At 30.8% G+C, this 22,534-nt stretch overlaps 1 protein-coding gene across 1 annotated transcript; it reads right to left on the minus strand.

Annotated features, from left to right (window-relative positions):
* Positions 1-11,374: 11,374 nt before the first annotated feature.
* LOC115891365 lies at positions 11,375-11,950 on the minus strand. The gene has a single exon (XM_030911817.1). The coding sequence runs from the start codon at positions 11,948-11,950 to the stop codon at positions 11,375-11,377; it is 576 nt and encodes a 191-aa protein (XP_030767677.1).
* Positions 11,951-22,534: the final 10,584 nt, after the last annotated feature.

Genomic DNA, 22,534 nt, shown 5'->3' on the forward strand with positions numbered 1-22,534 from the left:
TGCAGATTGCTGTTGATATTCAGAATAATTGTCATCGCACACCTCGTATTGATTTTCATAATTATTGTAATACTGAGATTCAAAATTAAATTTTCTGGATACGTTTCTTCTGTATACTGATTTGGATCAGTTTCCGCATTTTGTATAGCTCTTCGAAAACGAATTTTGGAGGTGGATGATAAGACGTCGTATTAGGAAAAGCTGGTTTAATATTACTGGTCTGTTTTGTGGAGATACTCATTGGGGTAGGTTTTGGTAGGGGTTGTTGACTATTAGGGTTAGGTTTAAAAACATTTATATTTGAATTAGGTCTTCGAAAAACTTGTGAGTTAGTAGGAAAACGATTTGGAACATTATTAAAATTAGGGCGAATATTAATAGGTTGAGATGGAAAAGTGGGTCTTGGCATAAGTGAATTATTAGGAGCATGATTGTTAAAATTATTAAAAGGTCTAAATTGAGACAAATTGTGATTGTTATGATTAAAATATTGAGGTTTAAATTTATTTTGTTGAGATGGTTCAATTTTAGGTACTGGTTTAGAGAAATTTTGGAAATATCTTGTATTATGTTCTTGCGTAACGAATTGTAACGCTGTTGGAAGGTCTTTAGGCGCCATGCAACGGATTGTGTTGCCTAAAGGTTCTCTCAGTCCGGATAAAAAAGTTTTAAGAGCTAAATCGTTATATAGTTTGCGTTTAAGAGATTTTGATGTACACATAGTTTCATGAATGTCGACGTAAGAGCACAGTAAATTAAGCAAATGTAAGATTTTATCGTAAAATTGATTTGGAGTTTCGTTTGGCATTTGTCTAAGCATTACCAGATCTCGGTTCAAACATGTTTCGTCTCTTTGATCTGCAAAATGTCTATAAAGTGTTTCTTTTAAATCGTCCCAGGTAGTAACGTTATGAATATTAATAACAATTTTGGCATTACCAGTTAATTTTCCAATTAAACAGTTTAGTAAATAAATATTTCGAAAGTTAGTTGGATCACTCGGAATGTAAAAATGATCAATAAGGCTTTGACATGTTGCAAGATATCTATTTAAATCATTTGGTGTCCCATCGAAGGTGGGCACGCAATTTAAATACTCTGGTTTAAAATCGTTTTGTGAATTACTACTGCTAGTACTTTGCATGTTTATTTTTTTTTAGTCTACTATAGATAAAGATATAAATATTTTAGAGTCTCTTAAAGGTTTTATAGATAGCGTTTCAAAAAAAAGTGTATGATAAAATTTCAATCGTAAAACAAATTGCACTTACATTAGGGTGAAAATGACTTTGAGCATTCTTCTATAAGGTAGATTTGTCAGGTCTGCAATTTTGTCTTCGCCAACTGTAATCTGCCTTGCGAGGGTGAGGGATGCTTGCTTCACACTCCGATGAATTGTTCTTTGGGGCACGTCACCAGTTCACGATTGAATGGGCTGTTCGATTTTTGAATGGGCCACTCCAGCGACTGTCCGAAAAGTTCGATTCACCACTGATTCCCAATAAATCGTTGATACGAACTCGAACGACACGATGCGATACGATTTGGGAATCCTACCGACTGCGCCAATTAACTTATTGAATGTCAAAGTCACCTTTTCTTTAAAAACTACTTTTATTTTTGAATGAATTACATTTAAGTTTTATTTAATTATATAAAAAACTAAAAAATTGACATCTGTTTTAAAAGCTAACTAGCTTGAAGAGCTCGTGCGACAGAGTGTAAAAAATAGAATCTGTACTTGGAAAAATGCTAGTCTATTGTTGTCTATTCAGCACTTATACACACACACACACACACAATATAACTCGTATCTAAATTTACCATAGTTATTTATTTCTAAGATAATTTCATTAGATTAAAAATTATTTATTATGTTCGTTTGTTATAAATGTGCAATGGAGTATAAAATACTCAAGGATTTGGTGAATCATTTAAGATACACTCATTTTGTTACCTCTTCAGACACATTACAGTGTAAACAGAATGGTTGTAACCAACTGTTTTCCTCATTCAAAATATTTCAGTATCATATCGAACGAAACGTTCATAAATCTACTGAAACATGCATGAAAACTGTTCAACCTGATATTGAATATGATAATTGTAAAAATGGTTTGGCTATTCCAAGTAGTAAAAGTAACGAAAATTTACCAGGTGATATTGCTCAAACGCCACCATTTTTTGCTTTATTGGAATCGTTAAATGATATGAAAGAAAAGGCCTTATATTTCTCCCTTTATTTACATGCGGAGGATAACATGACAAGAAATGATGTATTTTCAATTCAAAAGAAGGTAACTACTTTGTGTTCTTCTATAAAAAATGTATTACATAATTGCCTTGTACATACTCTAAATGATGGTGGAACTTTGCATAATGATGTTATTGCCATATTACAATTTTGCGAAAATCCTTTTGCAGAGATTTCCACGGAACATCATTTATTTAAACATTTAAAAAAGCTTTATTTATATCAAGATCCACAGCGTCATGAGTTAAGCAATCATGTAACAACAAGAATTATGAAAGGAAATCCAACATTAGTAGGAAAGTCGTTTTCTGCTTATTTTATGCTTTTACGTTTTCAGTTAAAAACATTTTCCGAGTGTCCTGGGATTTTAGATTTAACTCTAAAAAATACAGCAGTTTTAATGTCCAAAAATAAAATATCAAATTTTATAAACGGGGAATCATATAAAAATAAAATTAAATCCTTTACAGGCAAAGCCAGTTATACCTATATTATTATATTTTGACGATTTTGGTATAAATAATCCACTAGGAAGTCATTCCACATCAGTTTTGGCTGGATATTATAGTTTTCCTACTGCTTCTCAGTATTTACAATCACGACTGCGATTTATATTTAACTGTGCTTTTATAAAAACTAATGTTTACAAACAATTTGGAAATGACGTGTCTTTCCATCATATAATTGAGGAACTCACTCTTCTAGAAAAAGAGGGTATTCTTATTTATACTCCTAACCAGTGTATTACAGTTTACTTTGTCTTAGGTGGTGTTATAGGTGATAATTTGGGCCTTAATACGATTATGGGTTTCACAAAGTCTTTTAATTCACAGTTTCTGTAGGGTATGTAAAGGAACAAAATCAGAAACAAAAAGAGACTGTATACAATTTGATGTTTCTCTTAGAAATGAAAACAACTATGACCCCAAAAAAGAAAATTTTAAAATAACAGCGATACGGGAAAATTGTACTTTCAACAGAATACCCTCTTTTCATTTCACTGAAAATTTTGTTTTTGACGTTATGCATGACCTTTTTGAAGGTGTGTGTCATTATCATATTTGCAACATTTTGTTGTCATTAATAACCGAAAACGTAATTTCTACAGAGACTCTTAACAGCCGTAAAAATATTTTTCAATATGGTGAAACTGAAGTCGGTTATATATCTACATCAACTATAGATGAGAATCGTTTAAAGTCCAATAAACTAAAAATGTCTGCTAGGGAAACTTGGACATTCGTTCATTTTCTTCCTTTATTGTTGGGTGATTTGGTTCCAAGAACTAATAAATCTTGGAAATTGCTGAGCTTTCTTTTGGAAATCTTAGAGAAGATCTTGTTGCCTGAATTTAATGAGGAGAGTATTAATGCACTTACAAATTCTATTCGCCAGCATAATATTTTATATATAAAACTGTACGGAGACCTAAAACCAAAACATCATTTCCTAGTTCACTACCCAACAGTAATTCGTATATGCGGACCGCCGAAATATTTATGGAGTTTTAGATTTTTGAAGCAAAGCACCAAAGTTCAAAGATTTATTCTACAAATACTACTTCAAGAATAAATGTCCCTTACACATGATCTGTTAAGGCTGGACTTAAATATGCTAAATTTCTTATTGATTTTAAACAGGGGTGTGATTCTGAATTAAATTTGGGAAAAAAATATTCAACAAATTTGCTGCAGAATATGCAATTTTCATGCACTTTATCCGATGCTCAAAAATTGCAATTACAGCACGCTGGTGTTTCTGATATTTCAGCGACCTATTATGGTAAAAAATATAAAGCTAACTGGTCCTTGATGAACGTTGAAAATCACCAGGTTAAACTTTTTAAAATAGTAAAACTTGTTGAACTATGTAACAACTCATTTTATATTTTGTCAAGTGAAATTGAGCTAAAACATTTTGATTATCATTTTCAATCATTTGAAGTTGGGCGGTATCTAAATAACTTGCACTTAAAGCCCGTTGAGTATTTTACCTCGCCACCATTGCACATCTACACCTCAAATAATGGCAAAGTGTATTTAAGAAATAAGTTTTTGTAAGTATTTTGTAATTCATGTACTGTTTCATTCTGGTTAAATTGACAAACATTTTGGAAGAATGATTTTTCAAATATATTTTGTTCTACAGTATGGTCCCCGGATTGTCTTTATAAGAAGAAAAACTTTTTTAATATTGACATTTAGAGGAAAATGCATTCTTCATAAAAATTTTTGCTTGTTCTAAAATGGTTAATCCCGTCTATACTTTTCCAAATCTCCATACCGTTTCAGAGAAAATTAAGAAAAACATCAAAATTTGGTTGAATTTTTGAAAAAACATGAAAATATGTTAATATGTTAAGTAGTAATGCAAATACGCCTTTCTATGGTGATATAATTTTAATTTCATTCTTTAATACATGGTTATTATTAATTTTTATTAACGTCATATTTTTGATAATATTAATCTATTACATTTTCTGATATCTATTATCACCCTTTCCGAAGCATTGAACTAAATAAATTTTGTGCTTCTTTAACATTTTTTTTAAATTTCCTTTAAAACGGTATGGAAAATTGGAAAAGTATAAACCAGATACACCGTTTTAGAATAAGCAACTTTTTTATGAAGAATGCATTTTTCTCAAAATGTCATTAATGAAAAGTTTTTCCTTTTGTTAAGACAATCCGGGGACATACTGTATATGTAGGTTCCTAATAAGATTTTAAATAATTTAAGTTTAAAATTGCAAACATAATGAAACGGTACAAATAACCTCACAGTATGTATGTTGCAACGTAGGTTGAAACGATAATACTAAAAATATATATTTTTTTTGGAATACTAATAATAATAATAGCTCCCGTATATAGCGTTTAACGCCTTGGGAGTAGCAAGGTACAGCTTGCTATACTAGAGCCGTTCGGTATACAAGGAAGGTAATGTGGCTAGCACTACGCTTCAACCGCCTATTATTACCTCAGGATTCTGAATCCCAAGTAGTCATTTAAGGCTGAGTCGACCTAGGTACCCAAACTATTTTCATTTTAATAAAAATAGTCGGCTGATGAAATGCCGGATGTGGGAATCGAACCCACACCTTGAGATTGGTAGACGAGAGGCCTATGGGCGCGAACTCTACATAATTCTTTATAAAGAAATTATACTTATAGGGCCGAGAAATTGAAATAAAATATGAATTTTTTCAAAACGGTGAAATGACGCCATTTTCTTGCGGAAAGTGATAACAACTTGAAATTTATAGGCCACATTAAGGTTGAAACGTTGAATGAAAACCCTTCAAAATGAAGTGAAGTGAACCCATCCGTCCTTTTTATTAAAAAAATATTTAGAATTCGCGACCAGCTGTAGTCTTGACAATAAAAGCTATTACTTAGATGTTAGACAACGCAGAATTTGCCCCAATTATTATCGTTCCAAATTACTGTTCAAAAGTTGATCTCACTCATGATCTCACTATACAGGGTTGTTCACCACATACGACACGGAGTATTGTAGCTAAACGATTAGATTTTTACAAATTGTAAGTTTTGGGTTCGTTGAAGGTCTATTAGAGCTACAATTTAAAAATATTTTTACAAGATACAGAGTGTCCCAAATAAGTAAAAAATATTATAGTTGTATTTTTTAAATGGAACACCCTGTATATTATTCTATTTTTGGATTCTACGATTGAAATAAAGGTAAATTTGATTAAGGTTTATCACACTTAAACATTACCGTTTTTGAAATATTTTCAATTTGATGAAATTGCAGAAAAAATTTTAAGGTTCTATTTCTCCCAGGGTATCAAAGTTTTTAATATTAAATATTTACTGAAGATTATGTATTGATAAGATATTGTGTTGCAATAATAAAAATTTTACTTCCTTAATCAGAGTGTCCAAAAATTTATATTAGCTTTAAACGGTAATACCTTGTTTAATTTAAATGGAACACCCTATATATTTTACGTGAATCAGATGCACAATGTAATTGTCTATCAAATTGTATTATACCATTATTTACCCATCTCTTCAAGTTTTCATAGAAAATGCATTTTCTTATAATTTAGACCTCACTTATCACTATACCCATGGAATATTGACATTTCAGATTTTTTTATAGCACCATAATATGTACAAAATGTACAGATGGTAAATATTGCAAGCACATTGGCATACAAAAAAACTATTTAAATCTTTGTAAAAAGTATACCAATTAAATATACCACCATTATTTCCTACCAAAAACACCAAAACTTAAATTGTTTTAATTAATAAATTATTCTAAATAAATGTGGATTTGGCTCAGAAATCAATATAATAATAAGTTATGAAAATGAATGTGTCTGTTTTTATAAATAAGCATTTGTCAATAAATGAAATAAAATTTATAAGGTGTTACTTTTTACCACAATGTCTAATACACACACAACATTCAGTTTTTTAGTATTTGGAGCAATTATTACTACAACGTAAACAGTCAATTAATGTAGTTTAAATACTGGGATTATATTAATTGGTCCTCTGTAACAAAAAATATTTAAACATTTTCTTGTATTTTTTTAATTAAATAAGCGAACTATATCGACAATATTAGTATCTGTACCCTTTGAAAATTTGTTACATCTTTAAAAATAAGCTAAAATGTCAATATTCCATGGGTATAGTGATAAATGAAGTCTAAATTATAAGAAAATGCATTTTCTATGAAAACTTGAAGAGATGGGTAAAAAATGGAACAATACAATTTGATAGACAATTACATTGTGCATCTGATTCACGTAAAATATATAGGGTGTTCCATTTAAATTAAACAAGTTATTGCCGTTTAAAGCTAGTAATTATTTAATATAAATTTTTGGACACTCTGTATAAGTAAGTAAAATTTTTATTATTGCAACACAATATCTGATCAATAATTAATCTTCAGTAAATATTTAGTATTAAAAACTTTGATACCCTTGGAGAAAATGAAGCCTTAACATTTTTACTGCAATTTCATAAAATTGAAAATATTTCAAAAACGGTAAGGTTTAAGTGTGATAAACCTTAATCAAATTCACCTTTATTTTAATCGTAGAATCTAAAAATAGAATAATATACAGGGAGTTCCATTTAAAAAAATACAACTATAATATTTTTTACACATTTGGGACATTCTGTATCTTGTAAAAATATTTTTAAATTGTAGCTCTAATAGACCTTCAACGAACCCAAAATTTACAATTTGTAAAAATCTAATCGTTTAGTTACAATACTCCGTGTCGTATGTGGTGAACAACCCTGTATAGAGTTGTTTCCAGTTTTTAATTATATTTTTTGTATTTGTAATGTTAATTAATATGTATTTTTTAACGAAATAAAGTTATTTTCATTATAAATTTGATATTTATTTCATGTAAATTGTTAGTGCTGAACCCATCCGATTAAAATCGTCTCAAGCTTTAAACAAAGTGACACATTAATAAATCACTAAACATTACACTTCAATATGTAAGGAAAAGACTTGAAATAAAAGGAATGTATTTGAAAAACAAAAGAAAATCACTAACAAAACAAATATTTTTTCTTTAAATCAAATAGGTAACATTTTTATTCTAAATCTGCTATACATTTAAATTATAATTGATTATCTTTATAATATAGAAAATATTATTATAAAAACAATATGTTTTATTTTCATTGTGGTATAGAAGTCTTTTGACTAGATAATGCTTTCTCTTTACTTCAAATACGAATAGTGTGGCGTTTTAAAAGAATAAACCCGTAATAATGAATATGATCATGTTTGTTTTGTATATGCAAAATAAAAATCAAAAGGCATCTCATTAATTCAACCATGATCATTAATGAGGCCAAAACATGTTTGATTTTATTTGATTCATTAGCATTATTTTTGATTTTACAACGTTTTTTCTCTCAGTGTATTAATTTTAAACTTGACACTGGAGCTGAATCAAGTATTTTACCAGTAAAATATTTAGATAGTTATATATATATAATCGAAAAACACCCATTTTACCCCTGAGGGTGTCTGGGTTACGTGTTCATGTTTTCTTGTCATAGACAAATGCAGACCATTTCTTCCTATCTTGTGCCAATTGTTTTGCTCTTTCCCACGTACTCCCTTTTCTTTGTAAAATATGTTCAACTATTTTATTCCACGTTTCTTTTGGTCTGCCTCTATTTCTTTTGCCTTGAGTCCTTGATTCCCATATTTTCTTCACTGGAATGTCGTTATTCATCCTTTGTAAATGTCCCCACCAACTCAATTGCCGTTGTTCTATAAATTCTTGCATTGATTGGATTTGTAAATTTTTTCTTATTATATCGTTTCTTATTCTGTCTTTTCGTGTCACACTTCTGACCTTTCTAAGGTATTTCATTTCGATTGCTTGTATTTTGCTTCTTTGACGCTGATTTAGTACCCAAGATTCGCATCCATAAGTCAGTATCGGCCTATATATTGTTTTAAAAACTGTCATCTTTGTTTCACTCGATATTTCTTTTTTGTTTATAAATCCCTTATTCATTGCATAGTATACATTATTAGCTTTCTGTATTCTGTTATTTATTTCCACATGGTTGTCTCCATTTGCTTCTATGACAATACCCAGATATTGATATGTCTCGACCTGTTCTAACTCCGTATCATCTACGTGTATTTGTATTTTCTTTGTTTCTTTCGCTACCTGCATTACTTTGGTTTTTGTTTTATTGAGTTTCATACCCTTTTTAATCAGCACATTATTCCATATGTTGACATTCTCTTGTAGTTTTTTTACGGTATCCGTGACTAATACTACATCATCCGCAAAAGCACAATCTGTTACTTCGATTGGTTGCAAGTTTCTATATCCGATGTACATTGGTCTAATTCTCTGGTTGGTTTCACGAATAATTTCGTCCATATAAATTATAAATAACAGTGGACTCAGGCTTCCTCCCTGGCGTACTCCTTCTTTTGTCTTAAATATTTCAGATTTCATATTGTTTTTTATTACGTAATTGTTAGTTTCGTCATATAAACTTTTTATTACATTAATCATTTTATCACCAACATTTCTTTTCTTTAGCGTGTTCCATATTTCTTGTCTTGGTACTCTATCAAATGCTTTTTCCATGTCTAGGAATGCGAAGTATGCCTCTTTATTATGTGTCAGTGTTTTGTTTATAATTTCTTTGATTGTAAAAATATTATCCTGAGTGCTTCTTCCTTTTCTAAATCCACTTTGGGAATTTGATAAACTTGCTTCTGTTATTGATCTCAGTTTTCTTTCTATTATTTGTTCAAAGACTTTGACCGCCGTACTTAATATTGTTATTCCTCTATAATTATTACATTCTTTCCTGTCGCCCTTTTTATGTATAGGCAATATAACTCCTAGCGTCCAATCTGAAGGTACTTTTTCTTCATTCCATACTTTGTTATAAATTTGTCTTAATGTTTCTTTTCCAAGTATTCCCATGTTTTTGAACATCTCCGCTGTTATTTTGTCATGTCCAGGTGATTTACCATTTTTTAACTTCTTGATTGCTTCATCTACCTCATCTCTAGTAACAACTTCTATATCAATTTCCTCTTTAGTATTAGATATTTCAATTTCTTTCTGCTGGTACGTGCTATCTGCGTTTAAAAGTTGTTCAAAATATTGCTGCCATCTTTGCATGATTTGGTTTTCTTCAATTAAAACTGTACCATCTGTACTTTTAACTGTCACTGTATCATATTCTGTTTTATTTCTCATATTTTTTAGTGTCTTATAGAACAGTTTCTGATTTCCTTTACTATCTCTTTCTAATTTTTCTCCAAAATCCTTCCAGGTCTTTTGTTTTGCCTCTCTTACTGACGTTTTCACATATTTACATTGTTCTTTATATAATTTATAATTTTCCTGCGTTTTATTGCTTAGGAATTTTTTCCACATTTGTTTTTTAATTTTAATGTGTTTCTTTAAATTCTCTGACCACCATGCCGTTTGTTTTCTGTCTGTATTAATTTTATGGGTCCCGCATACTATTTTAGCCGTATTTAAAATTATATTTTTAAATTCCTCCCAAATTTCTTCTAATGTCAACATTTTTGTCCTCTCTATTAGTTTTTCCATCTGCTTATTTGTTTCGTTCTCAAATTTCCTTGCTATTTCATTTTCCCTTAATTTATAACTTCTTATATTTATATTTACTGGCGGTCTCTTGGTCGTTTTCATTCTTTTCGCCGTTTGAACATTGTTAAATTCTTTTAATTTAGCTTCTACCAAGAAATGATCACTATTTATTTCATATCCCCTTTTTACACACACATCGTTCACCATTTTTCTATTAAATTTATCTACTATAATATAATCTATTATCGACCTTTCACCTCTACTAGGTTCCACTCTTGTATATTTATGTATATCTTTGTGTTCAAAGAAGGTATTAGTTATTATCAAATTATGTGTCTGACAGAAATCTATTAATCTATTTCCATTGTTATTTCTTACATTTTCACCGTGTTTACCAATAATTTCATTATTTGTCGTATTTCCTATTCCAACCCTGGCATTAAAATCGCCTAATAGGTATATTTCTCCTTTAGCTTCTTCTACCGCTAGGGATAACTCGTCCCAGAATTCTTCCTTCTTCTCTGCTTTCTCAACTTCGTCATGACCGTATACTCCTATTATTGTTAGGTTTCTACCGTTATAATTAATTTCTATTGCTATTATTCTTGGCGATACAGCCGTCCATTTTTGCATATTCATTTTAATCTTACTATGTATTATACATCCAACACCTGCCGATGCTCGTTGGTTTTCTTCTACACCACTGTATATGAGCAAGTGTCCGTCTCCTATTTCCATTATACCTTTTCCTTTTTTCTTCGTTTCCGTTATTATTAAAATTTCCATTGCGGTCTTTTCGAACTCTTCTGCCAATTCAATTTCCTTTCCATTCAAACTTCTTATATTCCATGTTCCTATCTTCTTATAGTTTTTCTTCTTTTCCTGTTCTGCTATGTTTATGGTTTTATGGGTTTTTTCTTGTTTTTTTGTTCCGTCCGTTGTTTTCCATGTCATTACCATTTCGTTGCTAGTGTCCGTCATCAGTTTTCCCTCATATTCGTAGTTAATTAGTTTTTTGACGTTTGTTTCACTATACTTTCAGTTATTTTATTCCACCTCCACTCTTCTCCATTGATAATAATTTTATTATACCCTATTTTTACGGTATTTCCCTTTTCTTTTTCTGTTTTGGCAACCAGTCTCATTTTCTTTTGCTTTTCCCTTTCTTTAAATGTCATGTCTTCACTAATAAATATACGATCTTCACTCATATATCTTAATTTAGATTTATTAGCCATAATATCATTTTTCTCTTTCTCGTTTTCAAGACTAATAACACATGTTTTTTCACCTATTTTTGTAACTGATTTTGGAGTAGTATCAATATTTAAGTTTTCTTTTATAAAATCTTTAATATGTTCTTTTAAGACCAGTGGTTCATTTGTGGTCATTTTTAATCCATTTATTACTACATTATTTTTTTTACTCTCTTTTTCTAATATTTCCATTACTCTTTTCATATTCCGCAATTCATCACGCACTTCAGAATTTTCCTTTCTAATTTCTGTATTTTCCTTTTTCAAAAATTGATTTTCCTCTTTTAGCCTACGAATTTCTTCATTAAACTGCTTTTGTTGAGCCATTATTTCTTGAGTTTCTTTTTTAATATCTCTCTGTTCTTTTTTCATTTCTTTTTGATCATGACTCATCTCCCTCATCATCACTAAAATTTGATCCAGTTTTCCTTCAGTTTCTTCTCTTTGAAATTTGGTAGGTGTTCTAGATATTTTTTTACTTCTTTCAAAAGCTTCCCCCATACTTAAGCCCTTCCTTTTTTTCCCCTCGTCAGTAGAGTACTCGTCACTATCTATCATTATACTTTACGTACTGAAACCGCGATAAGAGTTTTACCCGAATCAACTTCTCGGAAGTTAGACTCTTCTCAGTTTTCAGTATTTATCGCCTGTCTATACCTATTTATTTTGTTATATACCAGATTCTTTTTTTTCTGAGATTTTTTTACCTGCTGCACAACCTGGCAACACACCAATGAGTTTCGGCGTGACTCTAATTTACAAACCGGTTCAACTGTCCTTATTTACTTATTTTTTCTTACCAATTGCTTGTTTGCTTTGCGTCAATAAGTAGTGTTTTTCACCATTAAATGTTAATTTCGGTTAATTTCTTTATATTCACCACTATATTAGCACTTCTATATTTCACTCTGAGGACTCGATTTAATTGATTTTCATTACAATCTCCGAAAAATCGAATAAATTCGTAGATGAAAAATCAATCAAACGTCTCACATCCAGCGCGACGTTGCCAATAAAGTTTAGATAGTTAAATATAGATAAAATGAGTATTGTACCATCAACATGTATAATATTATCATATGGACATTTTAAATCTAAAACAATAGCAAAAATTACTTCAAATTGTAATTATAAATATATATATCTAGTAAGGTTTCATTCTTATTAGTAGATTTTGATTCAGAACCAATTTTTGGTTTAATTGATTGTATAAAATTAAAATTAATTTGACGTCTAGATACTATTGATAAAAATTTTGAAACTTGTTTATAAAAAGACAAAAATTATATTTATAAAAACTATAATGAAATTTTTAAGGGACTAGGATCAATGCCTGGATGTAGAATGTTTAGGAGGGGAGCTAATCACCGCGACCTTATAGATCTATTGTGTGTTCCCCTTTCTTGAGTTATAACGAGTTATAACTCATTATACAGTCTCAGGGCTTTAACAAAAGCCAGTATCTGAGACGGCTCCACAGAGGCCAGCTCTCCATCCTCGACATCAGCCGTACCAAAATTCATGGCACGAGTTCGAGGACCCGTCTCGGCGCACTCAGTGATAAGGTGTTCTGGTGTTTCCCCATTTTCCCCACAGAATCTGCATTCGCCGTTGTTTCTCAGCTTCAGCCTACTGATGTGTTCATTGAGGAGACAGTGTCCTGTTAGAAACCCCGTGACAATCCGAAGATTGTTTTTACTTAAATTAAGGAAAACCTTTGATTTTTCTCGGTCGTAATTTCTGAGGAACTTTTTCGAGTGTTGGATGACACCCATTCCAAGTTACGGATGGAGTCTACCAGATTCTTCAGTTCCGCTTTCAGTTGGTTCCCGTTTGGAAAACAGAACGGTTCTGGTCCAGTTAGTGGAGTGTTCGCTCTTTTCCTAGCTAGATCATTTGCTTTTTCATTGCCTTCTATACCTTGGTGAGCAGATTATACCAAATTCCTGGATATGTGGATATTAAATTAAAACCTAATGCGATACCAGTAATACAACCACAAAGAAAAGTACCATTAGCTTTACATAAAAGACTTAAAGATAGTTTAGATGACCTTGTTTATAAAAAAATTATTGCTAAAGTTGAGTATCCAAAAGATTGGGTAAATTCATTAATGATAGTTTAAAAGCCTAACGGTAGTCTTCGATTATGTCTAGATTTATAGAGAATATTATCCAATACCGAAATGTGAGGACATTTTTAGTAAGCTTTAAGCTTTTTTTAAGGCAAGACCATTTTCTCCGTCATTGACATGAAGGATAGGTTTTGGCAGATTCAATTAACTGAACAAAGTTCCAAACTGTGTACCTTCAATACGCTATTTGGTAGATCTAAGTTTAACAGAGTACCCTTTGGTTTAAATTCCCTTTACTTTAAAATAATACGACATTTCACTAAGCAGAGATAAAAAATACATTAATACCCCATAAAAAATACATTAATAAAAAACGACTATCCACCATATTTTATTGACAAAACATTAAACGAAATACAAACCCTCATCGACACAATGATAACAATACACAATATATACAACTTACAATTCCATACATACGAGGCGTTTCGGAAAAAATAAGAAGGATAGGAAAACAATATAACATACGAACATCTTTCAAAACACAAAATACACTTAGATCCATTTTATCACATTGTTAGATTCTATTTTAAATATATGAATTTGGCGCTCTTTTTAATAATTTGGTTGCTCACGCATGTACGCCTAAAAGGCGGGACGCGAACGACAGTGGAGGAATAGCGTCGCCGCGGCAGTCACTGCTTGACATTAACCGCGAATTCAAAAGAATTTAACATCAGGTGTGGGGTAATAAACCCGGGTGCTTTTCGTGTGCCTCTGAATTTTGTGTGACTTCATGCTAATTAAATTAGCAATGGCCAAGCGTGCTACAATCGAATCTGTGTCCATCTTCAACGGCGGGCATTGGAAACTCCGCATATACGAGTGGTTTGTAAAAATAAATTGGTATGAAACAGAATTTCGTTGGTCTGATCGGGAAACCGTAAGTAGAATTGGCCCTTTTTACTTAAATATGCTAAACGATGGTTTACTGCATGGAAACCACGAAACATGGAAAAATTTTAAAACAAAATTTTCAGCTGTTTTTCCATAAAAAAAATTCCGGGTAAGCTCATGATCGATGCATGTAACTTTCAAAGTTGCCATGCTCATAGTAACATTGACTAAGCACGCATAAAACTTGAGAAATTAAAATTGCTCTCTTGTTTCAGAAAATATTGAAAAAAGGTTTAGGCAATTTAAAAAGTGATATTAATAAGTTATTAATAATAACATCAAAGTACGAAGTTTATACTGTGAAAGTTCTTTTAGAAACCAAGATAATGATACAGGATTTAAAACTGAATTTTAGATCTATAGCTCCGTAGTTTTAGTAGAGTTTTGTAGTTTTATATGCCATATTCAAACCAAATTTACGATCATCAATAATTGTAGAGTTTTGTAGTTTTATATGCCATATTCAAACCAAATTTACGATCATCAATAATTGTAGTAGGTTCTGACAATACGATAAACATGTAATTATTAAATTAAAACATACAAAAAAAAATAAGAAAAAAAATACAGATTTAAGTGTTCAGCTAAAATAATTATTGTACAGAATTTTTAAGATGTCGAATAGCATAAATTGGATTTATTTTAAATAACGACAGATACCACATTTCCATTTCGCCTGGTTTTAACCATGTTTTAACTATAAAAAAAACATATCCCCGATACTTTTTCTGGTATCGATTGTATTACAAAACTAATTAAAAGTTATGATAAATTTATTTGTACTAAAGATTGAAGAAAAGTACCAAGAAAGGCTGGGCATTTGATAAAGCGAAGCCAATAAGTCGATTCCAGGGCTATCGGATTTCAGTTCTAAGAAACTTATCAGTTAAATGTTGTTCCATATTTTTCTCAACACAAGTCTAATGAAGTTGGCGACTGTTTATAATATTCAGTGCTTTGTCAGTATTTTACGAAGTCAGGTATTTTTTTACTGTTTTCTTTTGTGTAGCGATTTCAAGCTTATGAGTATTGATGAGTTAACAATTTTAGTATTGAATACTTAAATGGTGTTATTTTTCAACGGTGCCGACTATTCCAGATGAAATCGAATTGAAAATGTTTGTCAACATGGCCTAGTGGTAACTGGTTAAAAAATACAGAAATATGACACCGAAACAGAAACTTAAGATAAATGAAAATAAATTTAGGACAATAAGCTAACGATCATTTTTGTTAAAATAATATTATTTTTAGAAAAAAAAATGTGGCAAACTTCTTTTTATATAAAAGCTTTCTTTTTATATAAAAGCTTTTGTGTCGAAGTCGAAAGGCAGCCGTTTTGATTTATTAAGATTGTTTTCCGACAAGCAGTGTTACGTTACAACTGAAAAAAGATCTTTTGTGAACTAAACCATTATTTTTATTTTAACTCATGCATCAATTTGTTAAGAAGTATTATGATCAATGCTTAAAATGTATTGTTACTAAAAACATACAGTGTAGGTACCTTTTTAAGTACCGCATGACATGAGAGTTTCGAATTTTTATTACTCTTAATCGACGGCTTTTGTAAAAAGGCGGCATCACAGGAAGTTTAGAAAAAGTACATGTTATAGCGGTATTAATTTCACCGATAAATAACTATAAGTACTAAAACAAAAACACGAGAATAAATAACGGTGTTTGAGATATTAAAACGCTGACTAAATCTACGAGTATTACTTGACGTTCCGAAAAATGTGTAAAAATATTGAAAACTACGAACGTAGTAGAAAGCAAGCTGTTTATGTAAAAGAAAGGATTAATTGAATTATCAGTATTTGTGATTATTTCTCCGGATGTAGCCATTAGGAAAACTTAAAAAGTATTTTCGATTTTTTTTTGCGGTTGTAGAAACTATTGCAAGAGATTTGCTGATGATCCAGCGAACTCTCCGTAAAATAACGCTTTGCAACCTGTTGATTTTGTTGAAAGCCAGTTTCTTTGTAAAATATTTATTGATATATATATATATATATATATAAAATTGACATCGCCATGATTTTCAATCGAGCGGTACATTGCGAACAATAACAAATTTGCTAAGAATAAGTCGAAGAAATTGTCAGTTTGGCCGAACAAACTTTTGTGGCACATTATGTCATTAAACAACTATTGGCTAATGAGCGATATTCAATCCGGAAGTTGGGCACGCAAACAAACCTTAAGTGATCTAAGGACTAGTCGCGTCACTGGCCATCTGATTAGACTCCTGAAGACTTTCAGAATCTGGTAGAACTAAACAGTTGTAAGTTGTAAATTGGTCTAAATAAAAAAGAAATAAAGAAATCAGTTTTTTTTTGTTTTTTTTTATTTAGTTTAATTTTATAACATTCTGGGCCGTGTTAGATTGAAAAGTAAATAATTAGCTGACCCATCGTAAATATGTGCTTCTGGCAATATTTCCATCGTGTCAGTCTAAATCTAAATGTAAATTATTTTTGTTAAGTTCATTACTGGCAAATAACCCATCGCAAATACATATGTACATGTCATACTATTTCCATCGTGTTATCCAGTAATTCATTAGCTGACCCATCGTAAATATGTGCAATATTTTGCAATATTTCCATCGTGTCGGTCGAGAAACTCTGTAATTTTAAACTGACCCATCCTAAATATGTGCCTCGTGCAATATTTCCATCGTGTCAGTCGAAAAACTCTGTAATTTTAAACTGACCCATCGTAAATATGTGCCTCGTGCAATATTTCCATCGTGTCAGTAGAGAAACTCTGTGATTTTAAAATGGCTCATCGTGAATACGTGCCTACTGAGTACATATTCCCACTGTGCCATTCAGTGAATTGTTATCAATAGAAGTAAACTGATATTGACGTCAGAGTAGTCTGACTCTTGTCTGACTAACGTCCTTCCTGTCTTTATTTCAGCAACTGGCATGGAGATGGTCGAGTGTGCTGAATTTCAACCCAAAACCTTTGGAACGTAACGAAGTTTAGCTTTGAATGTTCAATTACATCTTGATATACATTATGTATAACATAATCTTAACGCATATGTTAGAAATACAAAATTAAAGTTTTGTTGTTATAAATACCTATATCATAGGCCTTTTATTTTTTCTATGTTTTGGAACTTGTACATTCCGAGATGATGTCGGTTGATGTCAGTTCGGCCGTGTTAGATTCTATTTTAAATATATGAATTTGGCGCTCTTTTTAATTATTTGGTTGCTCACGCATGTGCGCCTAAAAGGCGGGACGCGAACGACAGTGGAGGAATAGCGTCGCCGCGGCAGTCACTGCTTGACATTAACCGCGAATTCAAAATAATTTAACAACATACTAAACCAATGAATAGAGAACAACAAACAAAAAATGTAATATACCAAATACCATATGCATGCGATAAATTTTACATTGGTGAAACGTCTAGACCCTTAAATGTTAGAATTAAAGAACATAAAGATTATTTAAGAAAGGGAGATTTTCACAAATCTAAGATTTTTCAGCATTCATGGGACACAGGGCACAGAATAAATTTTAATAACGCCAAAATTATAATGAAAGAAGCGAAAGCTTCCAAAAGAAAAATAAAAGAGGTTTTTTTAATTCAATCTAATAAAAATAAATGTATTGCTAACAGAACTTTTATTACAATAAATTAGTATGAAAATATTAGGCATCATAATAAACTCATCTTGGAATCTATTTAATTAAATCCTAGTTCTTAGCCAAAATCCATATGAGGATTCTAAAAGATGGAATCTAATAAATAATCATAAAACTGTGTCTGTTTTCCAATATTTCTATTACTAAGAGCATTTTAAGTTGTAAGGACTACTTTCTGTAATATAATAATTTCCATTTATAATTTTCTTCATTTTTCGATATTACTTTTATAAATTTCATGTGGAATCAACGGAATAATAGATATCCATTTTCAGTTTTAAAATTAAATAAATTGTTTCACAAAATAATTTAGAATTACAAATGTACCATTTGCCTTACGTACGTCAAAATACTTGCTTTAACTCTTGTTTACACAACAGCAGACGTAACGTAGGTTTCTGCGATACGTGTCCAAAGATACGTATACGTATACGTATTGTGCCTTGCTTTAACTGTCTAATGTCATTTTAACAGAACGTCAACGGTTTCTTGTAGACGTATCTGTTTTAAAAAAGTAAAGTGTTCTCGAATAGTTGAATTTAAGTATTTTAAATAGTTTTTTTCTTTATTCTTTGTATTTTTTTTGCTTCCGACGAGGGAAAGAGATAAACTTTCCGAAACGTTAAGCATTTTTTTCTTTGTTAGGCAAATTCGTATAACTGTAAACATAACTTCTGACAAGCAGTGTCCGTTTAGGTTTAACGCAGAAAATATTGTTTACAAAAAATAACTATTTTATTTTGTAGATTTTCTTGCAGTGCAGTAGCGAAATACCCATAAAGGATTTTTTTGGAGTAAAAAATATGCTAAAATGAATTAAAAACCATGATGATTTATATATTTTTCTCTTAGAGTATCGTAATATTGCCAAGTATAGGTGTAGCTCCATCACAAATTTTGCTAAATAGATTAAGCAGAACGAGAATTCCGATTTCTAGTGATAAATTATTACTATAAATTTTAAATAATAAAATAATTTCAAAATTAAAACCAAATTCGAAAATTCAAAAACAAAATTATGATAAACGTTCTAAAGATCTACCATTATTAGAAAACAATGAAAATGTCTTATTTCAAAAAAATAAAAAATGGGAAAAGGAAAAAATAGTAGGAAAATATAATGATAGATCATATATAGGCAGGGATTTATATGTAGTAAATTTAGAAGAAACAGACGTTTAATAAATAAAACAAAAATAACCTTTGATAAAGAGAATAATTATGATAATTGTAATTATATTTATGAAGATCTTATAATAACTAATAATGTCAATGATGTCGAAAATAGTATTGTCCTTGAAAATGATAATAATCATAATTCGATGTCATCTGGTAGTTTATTAGTAGAATGTGAAGACATAAATTTAAATAAGAACATTGCAGAGGACATAAACTCAATAGTGACTCATAGTTCTAGAACACCTAAAAGAAAATACTTTCCAGACTATATTTTTTATTAAATAATATATCGTAGGCCCAGTACGACTAGGTAATATCGTGGTCTCTTGAAAATCATTGTTTTAGTAAGCAATAGTGGTAGTGAATTATATAAAAGTGATACCAAACCGTTGAGAAAGAAATAACTAATAGGATTAACATAAAAAACAGGTGTTTTAGTCTAATTTTGCCTAAAAATGTCGTCAATTTGTGTTGAGTGTAAACAAACAATAGTAAAAAACCCTCCGGAATTCAATGCGATACATGCAGATCTCAGTTTCATCGTCGCTGTGCAGGCCTACTATGCGCGCTTCCAGTCGAAAAGGACGAGATGTTTGAACAGGGAATAATCTGGAAGTGCAGGAACTGCCGGATCTCTAAAAGTTCCAACAGTGGAAGCGAGGGCGATCTTCAAAATATATTAATTTCCTTAAAAGATGAAATAAAGATGTTGCGTTCCACACCGGATTCGCTAGTCGAATCTGTCCAACTTTGTAGCGATAAAGTCACTGATTTCGAATTAAAATTAAATCTCCTAAATACATACATGAAAAAACTGATCAATTGGAAATTGAAAATCGAGAATTGCGCAAAGATATATCAAACTTATCTACAAGAATAAATGAAATGAAGCAATACTAAGAGTCAACAATTTTGAGCTACAAGGTTTACCCGAAAAGGATAATGAGAATCTGGCACAAGTTTTTGGCAATATCTGCAACGTTCTCAACGGCAAGTCTATGGCTATATATATCCACAGAATACCTACCAGAGAAAAGGAAAATAAGAGAGATAAGCCAGTTATCGTAAGACTTCTCTCACGTTATGATCGTGATAACATTTTATCTGCGTATAAATGTAAGAAGAAAGCCGATAAATCCGGAATAGCTATCGATGGTATATGTTATACCCTATACATAAACGAACATCTATCTCAAACAAATAAATTATTATTTAAGGAAGCTAGAGAAGAAGCCAAACAAAAAATATATAAATTTGTTTGGGTGAAGAATGGCAGCATATTTGTTAGAAAGAACGAAACTGCTAAGAGTCATTCACATTAAAGATCAATACACACTCAATAAACTATAAAATGTGCTTTATATACACATTCTCATTAAATATCACTGTAATTAATTTTTTTTTTTGTTAAGAAATGAATGATACAAAACTGCATGTATTTTATCAGAATGTGAGAGGTCTTAGGACCAAAACTAATCAATTTTACGAAAACGTGATATTTAACGATTATGATATAATTGGAATAACTGAGACTTGGCTGAATGAAACAATTTTGAATAGTGGCACTGTTCACATTGAGTTATAATATTTTCCGAGACGTGATAGACAAACCTCAAGTTCTTCAAAAAAGGATGGTGGTGGATCCTTGATTGCTGTGAAAAATACTGTTTCTGTCAAATATGATACGGAGCTGTCATCTGATACTGAGGACATTTGGATATCCATCATGGATAACAACTTCAAGCAAGTGTTTATTTACCCGGTCAAGATAATTATGCAGGAAGCTGTTTCTTATCATCATTAAATGCTAAGTGGACTAAATTACAAAACTATAAAGTGTTAATAATGGGTGAATAAAATAGGTTGAAATACCATATGAACCTTTTTTGCAACCAATAAATGTAGATAAAACCTCGTCAGATGTCAGATTTATTAAATTTTTGTGAGCTTATGCAATTTAATAATATTGGAAATAATCTTAGTAGAAATCTGGATCTAATTTTATGTAATAAGAAATGTATAGCTGGCTTAAGTAAAAGTAATAATCCTTTAATAGTTCTGGAGGATTCTGCACATCCTGCCTTTTTCTATTAATTACCATAGACCATTAAACGATTACCGTGGGCAGAGATATAATTTTAATAAAGCCCCATTCGTAGAAATAAATAACGAATTAAACAATATTGATTGGTCTAGCTTGTTGTCAGAGCAAAGTATTGACAGTTCGCTGGATAAGTTTTATGATTCTTTGTATGGGGTGATAGAAAAAAAAAAGCAAACGGTTTCCGGTATACTTTAAACAAACTACCATTAAACAAATAAAAGAAAAAAATTGGGTTCATAAAAGGTGGAAAAAATTTAATGACGAGGATTCTTATAATTTATACCGTCAGTTAAGAACTAGATCTAAGCAGCTAATAAAAAATGATTATCAATGTTTTATAAATTACACCGAAGAAAATATAATACAATACAACAAGCAATTTTGGAAATTTATTTCGCAGAAAAAAAGCAACGATTCTTCTCTTTCTGCTTCTATGACCTATAACAATGATCGATAGTTTCATTGTTTTCATTTGAGGAGTAGAAAATATATGTTCAGCGTTTAAGAGTCATTTTTCTAGCATCTATAAAAATTCACAGTCTAATAACATAGTATCCGCAAATAACCACATAAATTATGATATGTACGAAATATATTTATAGACAAAGCACAATTATTTTTAAAAAGTTGCGCTGGTTCCCTTTGTGAGCCGTTATATATCTTATACATATAACAAATCTTTACATTTTGGATATGTTCCATCAAAATGGAAAGAATCATATATTGTACCAGTCTTTAAAGGAGGCATGAACTCGGATATTAAAAATTATAGACCTATTAACAAGTTAAATATTCTTGCAAAGATTCTAGAAAAATTTGTTTATGAACTTGTTTTCTGCGAAGTGAAAGGAAAAATTATTGAGGCACAACACGGTTTCTTTCCAAAAAGATCAGTAGAAACAAACCTAGTGTGCTTTTCTGAATTTGT

This window comes from Sitophilus oryzae, unplaced genomic scaffold, assembly GCF_002938485.1.
Source record: "Sitophilus oryzae breed Bouriz unplaced genomic scaffold, Soryzae_2.0 scaffold_1179_pilon_pilon, whole genome shotgun sequence".
NCBI classification, from domain to species: domain Eukaryota; kingdom Metazoa; phylum Arthropoda; class Insecta; order Coleoptera; family Curculionidae; genus Sitophilus; species Sitophilus oryzae.

Bases quoted from the DNA above. Each gene is read 5' to 3' on its own strand.
- LOC115891365 (XM_030911817.1), bottom strand. From the start codon at position 11,950: ATGGCTCAACAAAAGCAGTTTAATGAAGAAATTCGTAGGCTAAAAGAG.